This window comes from Pseudophryne corroboree, chromosome 9 (assembly GCF_028390025.1).
Source record: "Pseudophryne corroboree isolate aPseCor3 chromosome 9, aPseCor3.hap2, whole genome shotgun sequence".
Taxonomy (NCBI): domain Eukaryota; kingdom Metazoa; phylum Chordata; class Amphibia; order Anura; family Myobatrachidae; genus Pseudophryne; species Pseudophryne corroboree.
In genome coordinates, this window is record NC_086452.1 from 453744772 (window position 1) to 453763027 (window position 18256).

The following is an 18256-nucleotide window of genomic DNA, read 5'->3' on the forward strand; positions in this document are numbered from 1 at the left end:
GGAGCCTCACGGGCAAAACTGTTGCACAAAATATTAAATGTGGGTAAAGCCGTCTTATACATGGCATATAGAAATATGTAGCGCTGTCCGCTCTTATCTGCTGCCGCAAGAGCGTCAATAATTGTCCTCCAATTAGCAATTAACACCAACTATATATTTTATTTAAAAATAGGACTCTCGCTTATAGTTTTGTATCTATTCAACTAGATATTCACCGACACTGGAGGCGATAACTTTCTTTCCATACAAAAAAGCCAATTAGAATGTAAGCTCTTTGGCTAAGGAACTTCCATGTCCTCTTGTTACTCCATGCAAAACATTATATTTGTGGCCGATAAGTCATGTATCAGGCTGAGAGTAAACGCTGAGAGCCGCTAGCCCAATCACTTGACTCACCGATCAGGGACAATGCCGGGAAGCCAAATAGCGACAAGCATCCAAGACAATGAATGCCGTTAGGCTACAGAGGAGAACGTGCGACGCGGCTGAGTGCCATCCCCAGCACTCAGCTCCGTACACGCCGTATGCCCCTGTAATCAATGACCGCCCGTGTAAGCAGATCCTCACCCTTGCGCTTCTCTCTCAGCTGCAGAAAGCATTCCCAGCCCTAAATATTCCTATCTAATGTAGCAGAAAGGGGCTCATTAAACCCTTAATTCTCCACCACAGAACAACATGTGCAGAACAGTCTGATAATGGCTGCGGCATGCATACCAAACGGGAGAGGGCTCAGAGCAGAGGGAGCGGGGAGCGTACCTGGTAGGAAGAGGGCTATTTAAACAATGCAACTGTCAGGCGAACGCTCCCCATACAGTTAAATATTCGCTATTTACCATTATGTCTTAACATATGCTGTCGAGGTTAACGTATTATTACTCACAAGCACTGAATACTGTCCAATTCAATTTTGTAACTACATATTATGTATGTATATATTTTATTACCTGCATTCCTACTAAATGCAATGAGGACATGGCCAATGAGGTAATGTAAACTAGCCGCTGCCTTCAGAGCAGAACATGACAGCTTAATGCAATGCATATCTAGCGCACATGGAGAATGGCACCAATTAATCAAGGGGGGCAGGGAGGTGGTGGTGGTGGTGGTGGTGGGGTTTAGTTACACACACCCCATGGTCTTGTAGGCAGAATTCCTTTAATGTGTTTGATTTACAAAAATCACTTCCAGACGCTGTTAAAAAAAAAAACAGAGCAGACGTTGCGCAGAATGGACAGCATCACACAGCGGGAACACATTAGACAATGTATGAATATGCTATTGTTTCATAGACTTTTATAAACCATATCATTTCCATCTATTTGTTGTTTTCTTTGGAGAGCAGATTAATTCAGTTTTGTTTTGCAATTCGCGCTGTTTTCCAGGTCAGGCAGCAATTACCACACGTTCATACCGCAAATGTAACACAGACTGTGCAAAACAAAAGACACTAACCCTCCATTCTGTGGCGGCACAGTCCAGCCCACCTAAACTAGAACCTGCGGCTCTCCAGCCCGTTCTAAGATTGGGAAAGCATGCTAAAACTTGTGGTCCCCCACCTCAGCTTGAGAGCCAGCTAGGTCTTGTGGTGCCACAGCAACAGGAGAACCGGGCAAACGGCACATCCAAATAGGCAAAAAAAAAAAAAACAAGGGGAAAAAAATATCTGCAATGCTTTTTAGTTCCTCAAAGTTCCTTGTGGGTTAAAGAAAATTAAGAGCGGAAGAATTCTCACAACCTGGTTTATGAAGCTGCAAATAAGTCTCATTCAGAGGCTCGGAGAACAAGGAGATACTTAGGGAAAACACTGCGCCCATCAGAGATCCAGCTCCCCACTCAGCGGTGATCAGGAACACACACTGATTACATTTGCATGGAAACTAGCACATTTCAGCAGAGACGCAGCGTCTGAGGCGTCTAACCCAACCACAACTTCTAAGGGACGTATTTAAGGCAGATATCGGTTATCTACGGATCAAACCTTGCAACACGGATCGCTTTAGTCCAAGTGATTACCTCCATGTGCTGTGATGTACGACCCTCAAGATCTGATGGTTCCAAAAAGAATTCTCTCCCCATGCTTAATTCTCAAAAAGGAACAATACACTAAGAGTTTCAGTTACTTTTTGTTAAATGGTTCCTCCTAAAATGTTCTCCATGTTGGACCTCTTCTGAGGGATTCAGCCAGAAGCCCTGCTGGAGAAACACATCACTGTTCCCAGGCTGATCAGCCAGGTAAAGTCTCCATGACCCTTTCGTTTTCTGGTCTAGAGGTTGCCATTATGGGGGTGAGGGGGGTAAGGAACATTTTAAGAAGTGGGCATTTTAATAGAAATATTTCAGTTTTCTTGTCATTTGAAAACACCCCAGGGACTGTCAGGGACCACTGGGCTGACCAATAGTATTATGGTATGAGGTGGAACCACCAAACCCTACATCCAGTGACATGTTAAGCAGACAGGGCTGAATTTGTAAACCGTGCCCACAGAGACTGCAGTACAAGGGCCCATCAGCCCGTTCATTCCTGACAATCACCAGTTCCACCGTTCCAGAGTCATTACATTACTTCTACCTTGGGCTTAAACCATTTTATTGGACATTTGTAAATACTATTAATCAGGGAGTCAGACCACACAAATGCCTTCCCATGAGAGACAGTCCATGTTCATACCCACCACCACGGGCGATATGGAGTAACCACGACAGAAGACAAGCAGATGGGCTGGCGACATGTTCTCCAAACCTTTGCAAAGTAAACTTCTCCTATTTACAACAGCACGGGTTTGGTTGCTATGGCTACTGACCTCTTTTTGCACAAGGTTAGTAAATGTCCCCCACAGAGGCAGGAGATGACTGCTGCAACAGAACAGAAACCGATGACGGCAGATGTAACCGTTTGGGGGGAATTCCTGGAATTTTCTTCTGTTTCTCAGATCTAGAATTCCCCAAGTAAACTTGTTACATAGCATCATGTGCTTCTCTCCCCCAGCACACCATGAGTCGTGTTACTCATCATTGCAAGCAGAGCGGTGACATCTACCAGCCAGAGGAAAGATACTTCCAGCACATCTGCCTGCTGTACGGCTGGATCAGGCATGGTGACAAGTGTGATCAGGGCAGCCTTCAGGGGGGGACTGGGGGGACTGGTGTCCCGGGCCCTTACATGAATCAACAGCAGGCTGATGCGCAAGGAGGACTTCTTAAAACAAGCCTGATCTGCGCACGTTCCTGTAGGTCCACAACACTCCACCTATATATGTATGACATCACATGGGGTGGAGCAGTAAGGCAGAATCTTTTTTGGGGGGGGAGAGAGGGGCCCTGTCTATTCTGATAGTCCCGGGCCCCAACATTTCTGCTGGCAGCCCCGAGTGTGAGAGAGAGAGAGAGAGAGAGAGAGAGAGAGAGAGAGAGAGAGAGAAGAGAGAGAGAGAGAAAGAGAGAGAGAAAGAGAGAAAGAAAGAGAGAAAGAAAGAGAAAAAGAAAGAAAAAGAAAGAGAAAAAGAAAGAGAAAAAGAGAAAGAGAGAAAGAAAGAAAGAAAGAGAAAGAAAGAGAGAAAGAGAGAAAGAAAGAGAGAAAGAAAGAAAGAAAGAGAGAAAGAAAGAGAGAAAGAAAGAAAGAGAGAAAGAAAGAGAGAGAAAGAAAGAAAGAAAGAAAGAAAGAAAGAAAGAAAAAGTTTCCCAGTAAGCCGAGAGCTCAATGTGTTTCCTCCACAGTTGTGTAATTTAAATATAGCTGAAGTTACAAAGCAAACATGTGACTACACCCAAAGGACTCGCTCCACCAGATATCAAGACCAGCACAAACACAAGACACTTAGACAATAGCCGGCCTCGCTGCTACTTTCTATGTCATCAGACGCTACAGTAAACGCGGATTGTGACCACGTGCTCTTTGATTCAGAAAGCCGCCTAAAGCGCCATCTACACAGCGTCCTGGAGACGCAGAGGGGAGGGTCGGGTGCGTTTTCCCAGGCTCAGATCTTCCCCTAAATCCTGAGGAACTAAAAGGTTGGAGAGCAGACACTTTCATCTGATACACCAGTCGGTGGCTTTCACGAAATGTATTCATATTTGCCCGCAGGCAGTCAAGTAATTAAATTCCACATGGAACGACTTGTTAATTTAGCAGGTCCTTCTTAAATCTGCAGCTTCAGGCACCTTTTTTAGGGGAATTAAATAACTGGAGCCCCCCATGATAAGGGTCTTCAGCCCCCCGCCGCGGCACTTCTTGCTGTCTGAATACCACCGCCTGCGTTTCTAAATTAGAATTGCAATGAGACTACAATTAAAAGTTGAAGAGTGAAAAGGAAAGAGGGGGGTGGGATAATGAAACATAGGGGGCTTAAACAACCCCCCCCCCCCCCCCGCCACCCTCAACTATTGACTGTAAGCTCCTGTGCATGTCCGTGCATGTGGGTCACAGTGTGGTACCCAGAGACACAATGAAATATGATGTCATTATGAGGACAACAGATTACTGGGGCATTAGAAGGACGATGTAACCAAGCATGAGACGTACGGAAATAGAACACACAGCTGGACTCCCAAGCTTACTAGATAACGCAACTTCAATGCATCACTGGGCCACAGAACTAGGCTAGATAATCTATCATGTGAAGGACACCTTGCAGTGCCACCTGTCCCCATAGCACGGGATTATATCACCTGCACTTTTCCTTCCGCAATACAAGATGAACAGCAAGATGGGGATCTGGATACACCGTATGTGAAGAGGAGATTGCAAGCCGACAGATCAATAAAATGGGCGACAGGGTGGGAAGAGGTTGTATTTTATGCCACTGAAGCGGCAGCATCAACAGGGATACGCAGCAGGGAACAGCAAAAGATACACTGTTACAGCGCTTGTATCTGTCCCTATTACAAAGAAGATTTGATATCGCCCTAAAAGTGGCTCTGTAACCGGTGAATATTCAGGAGCTTATCTCCACTTGCTACAAACTACTGCCATTAATGAAATATATATAACTGACAGGCTTTGCTTTTGCATTTGAGCTTTTTGTCCCAAATGAGATCCCTTCTGCCCGTGACTGTGAATGGGGTTCTGGTTTGAGATCAGGAGAAGAGATTAAGAGCCCGATTCAGAGAAGTCCGATAATGTGTCACGTACGCAGCGGGTGTGCCAAAATATGCTAACGCTGCAGCCACCTGGAGATGTTTTGATTCGTCCACCGGCAGATTCGCAGATCCAAGCAACTGCGTCACGCATCAGTTCTCATAGATCCCTCGATAAGAGACCATCTGAGTAAAACTAAGGTTCATATAAAATATCCGCAGGAACCGATAAGCTGGCGCCATGTTCTCTGCGTACGGGATTGCAGTTGCAGGCTGCAGGTACTCCCCGTAAACCTGCCTGTAACCCCCATCAAACTGCCCCTGACTGGCAATCACTTTGCCAGGAAATCCTCACTGCGAGCGACACCGATAAGGTACCTTGGCGCATGCGCAATGCGACCGTGACGCATTTGGACGATAATCTCTCAACTCTGAAAATATCTGCAATGCGTACATCCCTGAATCATTACCTTCATGTATAAAACCTTAACAATGTATATTAATCACCATTTTGGCAACACCGCGTGAGCACAATGTTTGCAGTCTGACAACAAAAGAAAAGTAACACAGTTCTGCACCAGATCAACGGAACCTTTCACAATAGAGACGAGAGGCATCGGAACAATGCCAGACTACCAGGATGAGCAGGTTTGCTGTTGGGACTGCTCCAGGCGCATCCCCATCTTAATCCGACAGATTTGGTCAGCGTCCAAACAGGTCTCAGAGGAAGATAAAGAATTTCAGAGGAGTTTATTTGGGAGATTAAGACTGATGGGCCGGGTGCCGGCTTCCTCCAAGCTTTCAGAATCGGGAATTCTGTGAGGACTCGGGGACAAGGATTAGGAGCAGGTATCAAAGTCCACATACACTTATTTCACCAGGTCCTAAAGACTGTAGCTACAGGAAGCCTCACAGACCTTGAATGGAACCAGGCTCTGACATAATGGTATTTAAACACACACGTCGGCAGTATATGGCATCACAGTACAGTATAGACCAGGGGTTCTCAAACTCTGTCCTCAGGACCCCAAACAGGTCATGTTTTCCAGGTCACCCGGCAGGTGCTCTGTGCATCACCAACTGTCACTGTTTAAAAATCCACAGGTGATCCAGAAAACATGACATTTGTGGGGTTCTGAGGACTGAGTTTGAGAATCAGTGGCATAGACAAATTCAAGGTACAAAGAATCTGGATTATTAGCAAAAACCTGATATTGGCCAGTCACAGTCCTGCAAATACAAGATCCAAGAACTCAGTGGCGTTTGGGGGAGTTGTATCAAACCTTGGAGAGAGAAAGCACCAACCAATAAGCTCCTAGCTGTCATCTGTCAAACGCAGCCTGTAACATGGCAGTTACAAGCTGATTGGCTGATACTTTATCTCTCTCCACAGTTTGACACATCTACCCGCACATGCTATTTTACTTTGAGGAGAGTCTGATTAATGAATACAATACTAGAGAATCATAACCCCTGATACCACTAAAGCGTAAGTCTCTCCCACACACAGTGAGGCGGCCATTGATGGAAAATTTTGCAGCCTATCGGATCGCTAAGAGCTAGTGACATCACTGTCAGGCTGCACTTGAACATTGGTTCAGTCCAAAAATGGCTTCCCCGACTATGTACCGGCAACACTGTAATGCAAGCAACATGTGCATTTCTATGTTATCATTAGCATAATGCTGCTTAAGTGGATATACTGTAACTACAGACTGCAGAACGTCTTTCGATGAAATTATTTGTGAAACACACACATTGATATTCACAGGAGTTTGAGTGAGCGCTGGGGAATTGTAGGACTTCTTTTGATGTGATTATTGCCACAGCTTCCCCCACCTCGTAGGAAAAAATTATCTAGTCATTGCAAATGTAAATTTTCCTGGGAGAGAGGGGGGGGGGGGGGGGGGGGGGGAGCTGTAGCCTTTGCGGCGAGATGTTTTCTCCGCTCTCCACGCCATTACTGGCGGTTTCACAGCAAATTACAGCAACTGCAAATGAAAGGGGTAATTATGCAAAAGTGGCTTCTCCAAAGCAATATGTATGTATAATAAATGCATATTTAACAGAGAACAATTACAAACTAATTTAAAGGGACAACCGAGTGAAAATATCACTTATTCTCAAACTAAAAACAAAAAAACAAAACGGATGTATTTGCAGAATACAAGGATTGTGCTGCGTTTGCTATTGAGAAGTGAATTATTTTCTGTTGATGTTTAAGTTATTCGCTGACGACTGTATCTTTTAATATAGGGGGGTGTCTATCACAGACCACCAGGTTCTGTCATACGCTGTGTAGTGGGGTAGGATGCACATAGATGAAAGGGGCAGCTTGCTGTGCGTGATTCTGCCCAGAGGGGTGTAGGTACACCACAGGTACATGGAGGCACCAACGCCTAAACTGCTGTACCATGTACGATCTACCTCCGCCTGTGGGACTACTGCTCCCCCATACTCACCTTCCTGTTTGCGCTACTTACATTTTTAATCTTTAAGTAGACAGTGGCCCCTTTAAACAAAAACAGAAAAACTTACACAGAACAGTGCCCCTAGTGGCTAATCTAACGCAGAGTTTCCCCAAACTCTGCCATCACAGTACTGGCTTTAAGGCAGTGGTTCCCAAACGCAGTCCCCATGGCACCCCAACAGTGCAGGTTTTTGGGATATCCCTGCTTGTGCACAGATAGTATAATCAAACTGACTGAGGTACTAATTTTGTCACCTGTGCCTAAGCATGGATATCCTTAAAACCTGGACTGTTGGGGTGCCTTGAGGAGCGTGTTAAGGAACCGCTGCTTTAAGGATATCCATGCTTTAGCAAAGGTAACCTAATTAGTTCCTCAGTCAATTTGATTTAACCATCTGGGCTCAAACACTGATATCCTTAAAACCTGGGCTGCAATGGCGGAGTTTGGGAAACTCTGATCTAATTCATATGAATTTGGTACAAACAAACCTAGCTCTATCATGGCCCATTTACCTCTTTGCCCGTCTGTTACTACCCAGTCTTGTTCTATTACGGTCTTGTTCCCCCATTGTAAAGCGCAACGGAACTTGCTGGCGCTATACAAGCAAAAGTAAATAAATAACTGAGGCGCACGGAATAAATCAGCAATATATTTACCAACGTTAAATGCCTGGAAATGCGCGCGGCCGAATACTGGACGAGACCCCGACAGGAGGCGGTGGCTAATAGAACTTGGCTGCCATTATATTTAGCTATCACTACGCACAACCCTATAATCAGATTATGGATCATTTTTAAACCTTTGAAGGGTTAGAGGGAATAAGATGTAGCAATCACAACACAATTGCTATAAATCAAATTCAATTTTGATTTGGGCAAAAATATCGGGAGGCTGGTCCTGTTTGAGGTTCCATTTAATGGATATTGTGGACTAAAGATGTATTAGCAAGTATCTAAAGAAATCTCTAAGGCCGGATCAATATCTCTTCCAAGAAGCAATTCTATTTTCTTATTCCACAAGGGACCCTGCAAGATGAAAGCATATATATATATATATATATATATATATATATATATATATATATATATATATATATATATATATATATATATATATATATATAATATCCCCCCCCCCCCCCACCTCGGATTGTGCCCCGTGCGCAGAGCGCCGCTGGAAACCCGGAGAGCAGCATCCAGCCTAGAAGGGTTACAGGCATTTCATTAATTGCTCCTCTACGTTTGATTAAAAAAACCTTCATGAATCTTCAAGCTCACTTACAACTATGCATTTAATTACATTCTACGCTGCCCTGATAACGGTCACCCCCCGATCAAATATTTCACTTTATTAACAAAGGGGGGACAGTCACACAGCTAGCTAAAGTTCAAGCGCGAGCCGTCAAGGGAGAAAAGGAAGAGGGGCAATAAAGCTTCAAAACTGGAGAAGAAGAAAGAAAGAAAGATTGCAGAGAGGAAAAAGAAAACAATGAAAACCTCTTACATTTAGCAGCGATGCTTTTCAGGGGATTTACTGCTGTTCACAGTTAGAAAAATGTATTCCTGTTCTAGAGTATAATAAGTCAGGCTGAGAAAAAAAAAAAAGTCCCAATCATCAAAACAGGATCGCCTTAAATTTTTTGGGGCTTTATGAATATTTTATTTAACCATTCAGTGGCATCTACAGTGCTGCAAGTATAGCAGTACGGGGCGGTATTGCGTACCGGTAGGAAATTACCAGCCGGCACGCAGTACCGCCAGCGCGTGCCTCTCCTGTGTCCCTCAGTGCTCATCCGGTCTCCGGCGGCGTGTCTCTCAAATTAAGTGCCTGTTCGTGAGCCAATCAGAGCTCGCGGACCGGCAGCTGCGGCTCCTGACTGGCTTCCGGTCCGCAAGCTCTGATTGGCTCACAAATAGGCGCAATCGGGGAAAAGTGCAGTTTGGGCGCCAAAACGGATCACTTTTCACACATTTCAGCTCGCTCCACAGCAATTGCCTGGTGAGAATTCTAACTACAGGTATCTCGGAGGTCCAATACACATTTATAGCAAAATCAGTGTTCGCTCTTTGGGCCGAATACAGACCTGATCGCTCACTAGCTATTTTTTGCACTGCTGCGATCAGATAGTCGCCGCCCATAGGAGAGTGTATTTTCACTTTGCAAGTGTGCGAACACATGTGCAGCCGGGCGGTACAAAAAAATAATAATTGTGCAGTGTCTGAGATGCCCAGGACTTACTCAGCCGCTGCGATCACATCAGCCTGGCCGGGGCCAGAACCGACGTCAGACACCCGCCCTGCGAACGCTTGGACACGCCTGCGTTTCCCCAACCACTCCCTGAAAACGGTCAGTTGCCACCCATAAACGCCTTCTCCCTGTCAATTACCTTGCGATCGGTTGTGCGAATGGATTCTTCGTAAAACCCATCGTACAGCAACAATTCGCTTGGTACCTGTGCGACGCGCCTGCGCTTTGCGGTGCATATGCATGCGCAGTTCTGACCTGATCACAGCGCTGCAAAAAACGCTAGCGAGCGATAAGGTCTGAATTAGGCCCTCTGTTTTCCATTTGTCATATCAATGACCAATTTACCAACCAAATGTAATAAACCTATTGTTCGTTCTATCCCTTAGTCCAACTTTATTTCTTTTTTTAATGAGTATAAAGAACATATTTGTGATGTATAGTTCTATATTGAAGAGTTTTAATGTCCAGGAACCTGTACATTTGCAGGAATAGAATGTCCTGTGCAGCTGAAGTGTGTGTGGAGTTTAAGCATAACACGCTGTCACATTCTCACCGCTGTGAACACAGCGGAAAAAGTTACTTCAGGAGATTAGACAAGCGGTTCTGTGCCCCATTCGGTGACTATACAACACCCCCTCTCGGCATTCTAGAACAGAGATTCCCTCACAACAGAAGCCCCTCTGGGGGGTTCAGATGAGGTGCGAAACACCTCCGCAGCTGTCAAACTATTGTTCAAAATACCTTGCAACTTCCTACTCCCAGGCGCAGGAGGGGAGGGGGATATCCTAGCAGGGGAGGAACGGAGCAGAAAGGCTGTCATGCATGGATAGCGAACGAGGGCCTTCAAACCTGTACACTTCCAATATCTCCCAATCCATCATTCTCCTCAAAGCCGGAACAGCGGGAGAGAGAGCTGTCAACCGTCCCATCTCCAACCGAGAGACGCAATGCATGACGATCTCCGAAAGGACCCTTTCTGCCTGGCCCCCCAGTCCTACTACCCCATCCAGAGATGCAGTAATCCAATCAGGATGCAGGCCGTACATCACCATGACGGTACCTGGGCTGACAAGTCCTTGTCACCTGCTTACCTTGCTGCTTATTGTATGTATTATTCCAGAGACAGCTCCTCAGGAATGACGGCGGCAGCTGTAAGTCAGTTTGAAGCCGATGCTTTTATCAACAGAGGGAACTCTGGCTAAGGAAGCGGAGAGGCGCGTTGGGTGCCGCCTGCAGCCTCACAATTACTTGAATGACAAGGGGAATGTCGCCGCTATCCTAGGTTTCTTCTGAGGATTTATTTTTACTCCAAACACGAAAGAAGAAGTCGGTCACAGTTTTCACTGGCTCGTAGAAGTTACATATATTGCAGAAATCAGAAACCATCCAGCCTAAGTGTTTGGCATAAAGAATCCTCATATGAAGGTGTATGTGGTCCTAACGGGTGTCGCTTTGTATAACTTCCTGAAAAGAATTAAAGTGCCAGGCTCCACTGATCCACCCGTTTATACCCCACTGTATATGCTCCAGTGTCCCATAGTGAATGAAGGAGAAATAAACAGTTTATGGCTCATAACCTCCATTTTTGCTCCTTCACACCCTGGCGTGACATTGCCTAGCACAGAATAGCAGGTTTACATTGCCAGCTTCCAGCTGAGCACTATCCAACGTCTACGGTCTGGTTCCCAGTAGCGTATGGGCCATGACTGTGAGACGCTGTATTATTACGCTTTTTGGATTAAAAATAGGACAGAAACTTTGGTATCAACCACGGCGAGTGCATTTATGTGGAGAGCAAACTACCCGTGACACTACAAAAGTGGTCTCCATATGGGAGTGAGAAAACCTCTGCCAAATGTTCTTGCACTAAAACTTACGCTCCTCTTCTGTAAGAGAATGAGAATTTGTGTATATATAGATGTAATGTCACCTATCACTGGCTACAGGCTATGAGGAAGATTAGGTGACTGATATCTGCCCTCCGCTCTCGCTCTTTTATACCCTTTAGAAAACCTTCTCCTACTGACTTCATTTAAACAGGAAAAGTAGTTCCCAGCTGAGATGCTATTGGCATGGGGCGGCTTACGGGGCCCGGATCACAACATTCCTTTCCCCTAGGGAAGCAGCAGCCGATCTTACGTCTATTGTCAGGAGGTCCTGACAGCACCACACAAGACCTGACTAGCATGGCAATTCCACCAGGACCACCAGCGCCCTATACAGAGCTTCTCATGCCAAAGAATGACGTCCCTAGCAACTGCCCAGAAGGGTGGGGGTCATAGAGTCCGTCTGGGTAGCGGTCACACATATGAGAAAATGGCCATTAAGGAATAGTATTTAACACTTCTAAGTGGGGTTTATTGCCATATAATTTATTAATAAAACATATAGGCATACGTCTATAAGGACAACAATGCCCATTTTCTTAATGTTTTGGATATACTAACTAGCTGCCAACAAGCGACTTTCCCAGCTAAAAACAAGATTTACAGACTACCGATAAAGAGCGCCCCTAGTGGACCATTCTACAACAGGCACAGAAAATGGTTCCATTGCAATCGGACTTCCTCCATCTGAGCTTGTGCAAAATGAAAGGCGTAACACTGCTCTAAAATCTCACTTTTCCGCAAAAGTCCCTGTAGGACCAATCATTAATTCCACGTACATCACACATTAGTAATGGCCACTGCAAGATTCCATAAATTAACAGTGATATGGCCTGTCCCTGAGGCGGAGAAAGAAACGTGTGGCCTCCTCAACTAGCAACGGGAGAAATAAAAACTCTTGTCTAAAAAATAAAAACCCAAACTTGCAGAATCACAAAGATATGGGTAGTACTTGGTTCAGAACCATTCGGAGGAAAGTTCATACACTGAAGTATCCATGATGGGAGAACCAGCGGTGTGCCTACTGAGGCAAAAAAGTCTAAGGCACCAAGCTTCGGGGGGCAGCAAAAAATAAAGGGAAACATTACTCTTCATCTCAGTAGCAACTCAAATTAATCAATGAGAGAGACACCTATCCGTAATGATAGATCAGTAGGCCTTTTCAACAAGTTATGACAAACAATTATGAGAACAATATAGAAAAGAGGCCAGGAATGGTAGTGAAGGCTTGGTGGGCCGCCTGTTGCCCATCACTGGCTTAGGCATACCTCTGTGGTAGCCTGTCAAGCTTTATTAACAAAGTGTCCATGATGTATTGCTTCACTGCATTTCAATACACACTAATGCATCACCATATATGGGAGGTGTACAGAAAAAGATACAGTAATTCCGTTTTTCTTTGGTATAAATATATAAAATAATCAAAAAATAAATAAAATCAGCACATTTTTTTTTTTTTAAATCACCTGTTTCTCCGTCATAGCGTAGATATACTGCCGGTCAGGGCTCAGAACCAAGTCCCTCAGGATGGCATTTCCTTCATGGACCAGCACGTTCTCATACTGCTGCGTGGCGTGGGAGGAGGGGCTAGACAAGTCCACCAGGATCTGTGCAAGAACAGAACAGAACGCGTTACCTCACAAAAAGTCTGTAACCATCACCTACAATCCGTACTGGAAGACATTTTGCTACCCCGGACCGAGCGAAACCTGTGAGGCACGTCTCAGTGATGTCACTGGTTCCTGGAAAATCTGACAGGCTGCACATAGGTTCGGTCAAACAAAATGGCTGCTCACACTTCAAATCAGACATTGGGGAAGGAAAAAAAAAATATGTACAGCAAAGAAAGGGTTAAAAGACCTATGTTTAATTAGTTTGGGGATCGCCTGTTTAATTACAGCGGGTTACATCCCAGAGCACGGCTGATCGTTCCTCGGTCAATGCGCTACACTAATCCGGATGGCTGCAGAGCCATGTTTATGGCCACAGAGAAGGCTACGGCTGATAAACAATGCTATCGAGCCCTCCAGATAAACTCCCAATGCTAATAAAAAGATTAGATGGACACAGACAAACACACGGAGCATTAGGCAAACACCACATTACAATCACTGCAGCAACTTGACATTAGTGAAGTGTGCGTCTCTGCGCTGTGAATGCTGTTGTAGAGTGTATAAGCCAATGTGAGTGCTTTACAATGATTAAACACGGATGGCTGATAGAACCAGAGGAAAAGCAAATATTAACACAATAGACAGAGAAGCCCCTCTTCCCCCCCCCCCCCCCCCCCTGTTCCGGCGCTGTGCAGACAGCAGACGAAGGGCCTGCATTGCATGTCAGGATGATACGCCAGTACACATTCCGGCAGAGGATGGGCAAGGTTGCCAGGACAACGCCGGCGACAAGAAATACAGCCAGTGTAACACAGCTAGGGGACACGTGGTGCGAGCAGGCTAAGATTATCAGTGGTCAAAGGTGGGGGACCCCAAATCCTGGAGAAGATGGGGGAGAGGGGTGCAGAGGGATGGGGGCAGGTGGGAAACTACAACAAAAGAGGACTGAATGGGGAATAAAGAGTAGGGCGATAAATATATATTTTTTTTAAAATGGAAGGCGGTTGCTATGTAGTAGTCAGCCTATTGCAGCATGTGCTGGGAATTCTAGTCCCACATCAACAACAGAGCCACAGGCTGCCTCGGACAATGAATAAACACTGGTAGGATGGATGGAAAAAGGATGCTTTGTATATTATACATAAACTATCCACCTGATATCTTCTGATTCTTTATTACAGGGTCTTACAGAAATCACTGGTCCCTGGCCACGTACATCTGGTCACCAACAAAATGGAGACCATTCTAATCCAAATGGTTCATTAAAACAAGTGTCTCTGAGGAGAGACATTTCATCCCCGCAGAATGAGTATTGGGTTCTGTGGGACAGGGTGCTGGGCTGCAGGGGGGCGGCTCAGATGCCAACAGCCAAATATGGTGGCATTGGTAATTACAGGTTTAGTCAGGACTCAGCCTTACACCAATGCCCAAGAAAACGTTCATGGCAAAGGGCAAATTGTTCTATGAACCCATGATGTCAATTATGATAGCGTTTGGGACTGTTCTAAGGGCAGTCTGGCCCGCCCGTACACATCCCCTGGGCCCAATGCCTAGCTGAGCCCCCATGCCACTTTCCACAGCAACAAGAACAGTCAATGGATAGTAAAGGGCAGCACGGATGGTGTGAGGGTTAGCATTGCTGCCTCACAGCACTGATGTCATGGGTTTGATTCCCACCGCGGCTCTAACGGTGTGGCGTTTGTATATTCTCCCCGTGCTTGCGTGGGTTTCCTCCGGGTACTCCGGCCTCCGCCAAAATCCAAAAATATACTGGTAGGTTAATTGGCCCCGCGTGTGCGTGTGTTTAGGGCAGACTAGATGGGCCAAGTGGTTCTTATCTGCCGTCACATTCCGTGTTTCTATGGTTAAGTGATAAGGGGTTAATCATAACGTTCACAATTATTATTTTTTTTCACCGAACACAACATTTTATCATAACATTAATTAAAACCGAGGCGACTTGAGCCGCATGAAGACCCAATTTAACTCCTCACAGGCATTAAGATGGGAGAAGCGCAGGCCCTCTCTAGGCTGTGTCACCCTTCCCGAGGTGCCCCCCCAGCCAGGCAGCCGCCCCGGGGTACTAAGCTACGAGCAGACAGCCCAGGCTCCCCAGAGCGCACTCATTAGGATGGAAATATATGCCAGCGCGCAAACAAATCACAGGCCTCGTTTAATTAGAGGCAAGGCTTTGATTCACCGCCAGCATTCCGATAACATCATCTGAGGATTATTTTTAGGCAGTTTTACTAAACAAATGTACTTAATTAAGATAGGACCCTAAGCAGATTTAAAGAAACAGGGACACTGTTTGCAAACAAGTCAGGGCGGCATTCATGTGTGTGACAATGCGTAGCTGCATATAATACACGAGTGACACTAATTCCGTAACCTTCGTATGAGCGGTGCTTACACGCAGCCAGCTATTAGCACAGTCTGGTAAGTACATCAATCTACAACTAGAAAGACGATCCCATACTCTAATTTATAATATAAGAATATATTAGTATTCTACAGATGGAGCCATGCTCATCTATCCCTTTAATAAGATTACCTGAGCCAGGGCAGTCGGACTTAATCCCCTGCTGTAATGATTTAGGGGTCTATTTACTAAGCCATGGGTGGAGATAAAATCTCAGCCAATCGGCTCCTATCTGCCATGCCATCGGCTGTGTTTGAAAAATGACAGGAGCCGATTGGCTGGTACTTTATCTCCATACAAGGCTTAGTACATAGACCCCTAAATCCCCTGCTGTATTGTTTTCTCTGTATTGTACTGCAGCTGAGAACAATAGATGAAAGGCTTATGCTAATAAGCCTTGGTGCACCTAGGTGCAGCAGAGAAGCCTAGATGAGCGAGGCTCCGTCTGTAGGCCTTCATACGAAAACATTGGTGCTTGGTGACTTGTAACAGCCTTATAATTTAAGCGGGCCAGACACCGGACGACGTGATTGGGCCGAGCGGTTGGAAGTCTGACACCATTAGCGGAGTTGGGCGTTGACCACGCACAAGGACAGATTCGGAGGTCATGTCCGGCATTTCCAAAGTGCTAGGACACCCCCCAAAATTGTCTTTCTATGCCATGTACAGCTGACAGCACTGACGGGCGACACTCAGCTTCTCAGATTGGGACTGAAGGCAGTACAGTCCCCTCAAATCAGGACAGTATGGAAGTATGTTGAGGCATACGTCAAAGCAGTTCTGCAGACTATGCTCAGCCTCTCAAATCCACCAGGAACTAGCCGCATCAAGGTAGCATGAGGCACTTTGTGCCTCAGGCCTCAAGGATATGACTACAACGGGTGGTCTTCTGTATACCGGCGGTCGGGCTCCCGGCGCTCAGTATACCGGCGCCGGGAGCCCGACCGCCGGCATACCGACACTTATTTTCCCTCGTGGGGGTCCACGACCCCCATAGAGGGAGAATAAAATAGTGTGGCGCGCGTAGCGCGCCACCGTGCCCGTAGCGTGGCGAGCGCAGCGAGCCCGCAAGGGGCTCATTTGCGCTCGCCACACTGTCGGTCAGCCGGCGGTCGGGCTCCCGGCGCCGGTATGCTGGGCGCCGGGAGCCCGACGCCGGCCAGCCGTAGTGAACCCGACTACAACCTAGGGCAGAGGTTCTCAAACTCGGTCCTCAGGGGCACACACAGTGCATGTTTTGCAGGTAACCCAGCAGTTGCACAGGTGTATTAATTACTCACTGACACATTTTAAAAGGTCCACAGGTGGTGCTAATTATTTCACTTGCGATTCTGTGAGGAGACCTGCAAAACATGCACTGTGTGTGCCCCCGAGGACCGAGTTTGAGAACCTCTGACCTAGGGAATCAACAGACCGCATTCTCCTGCACACTGTGCGCACAAATGACAACTTTAATGAACGGTTTCAGTCTACAAGCGTAAGGTGGCGGGCTGAAATGATATCAGCGCAGTAACTCAGCGATTAGGCAGCTGCACTGCAAACTGACATCAGCTTCAGCTGGACAAATACCAAGGAGCAGAAATGACCCAATTCACAAATGGAAGAGAAATCAATATTGCATGATTTCTCCAGCACAACTGAAGGGGGGTAATCTATCACCATGAAGGTGGACACTGAGTGCAGGATATGTTGTATTGTGCAGGGAAGCAAAGTCGTTCAACACCCAGCACAGAGCCATGCGTTTACAAGTCACACCAGTGATGAAAAATAAAACCCGCTGGTTAAATTATATATTAACGTTAATATTTCATTCAATTATAAACCCTTCTTGTGACACGTTGGTGACATCACATCACTGTATCGGGAGTGGCCCTATTGCCAGCACACAGTGGGCGAGGCCATTACGGGGCTGTACGAATATTCATGCGAATGAAGCCCATCGATAGGCTGGGAAGTAGCACCTCATGAATATTAGTCAGTACTCATGAATATTAATCAGGTTGTGGCTTATTGATGTCCCTTATAAACTACAGATGTGGTCGAATATGCAACAAAAGAAAGAAGCAACGTTCCAAAATTGATTGCAGAGTGCTACCCATTACTGGGGTAGAGGGAACAGGTTCCAATGTAGAGACAGATCGCGTCTAGTTAGTCAGTAGGTCGACAGGCAAAAGGTCAACAAGCACAAAAAAGGTCAACACGACAATGGTCAAAAACTTTGGGGGGAGTTTTTTTTTTTTTTTCAACTTTTGTTTTATTTACCAACCACGTGGATTACGACTGGGAATAGTAACCTGTGCCAAGCACAATGGTAACAGAGCGAAACACCTTGCTCAAAGCATGGGGAGCGAAGCGAGCCCGCGACGGTCTACGTTTGCCCTGATTATGGGCGATTCAATGGTCTAAAGTCATGAGAGAAGGCAGGGCGCAATTCAATTGGGTTTTTTTTCATGCTCATTGTAAAACAGCTAAACCAGACCAAAGTGCTGGGTGCGACGCGAAAAATGGCAACTGCGAGATCAAACAGCTAATTTTTTTGCACAT

General features: G+C 46.0%; 1 protein-coding gene across 5 annotated transcripts in view; it reads right to left on the reverse strand.

The window, feature by feature from the left end:
• PLXNA1 (plexin A1) overlaps positions 1-18256 on the reverse strand; it is a 293840-nt gene that overhangs the window by 108462 nt on the left and 167122 nt on the right. For all 5 annotated transcript variants that reach the window (XM_063941209.1, XM_063941212.1, XM_063941211.1 and 2 more), the window contains exon 4: positions 13144-13284. In XM_063941209.1, coding sequence (XP_063797279.1) covers positions 13144-13284 — 141 coding nt within the window. The remainder of the gene's footprint in view (positions 1-13143; positions 13285-18256) is intronic.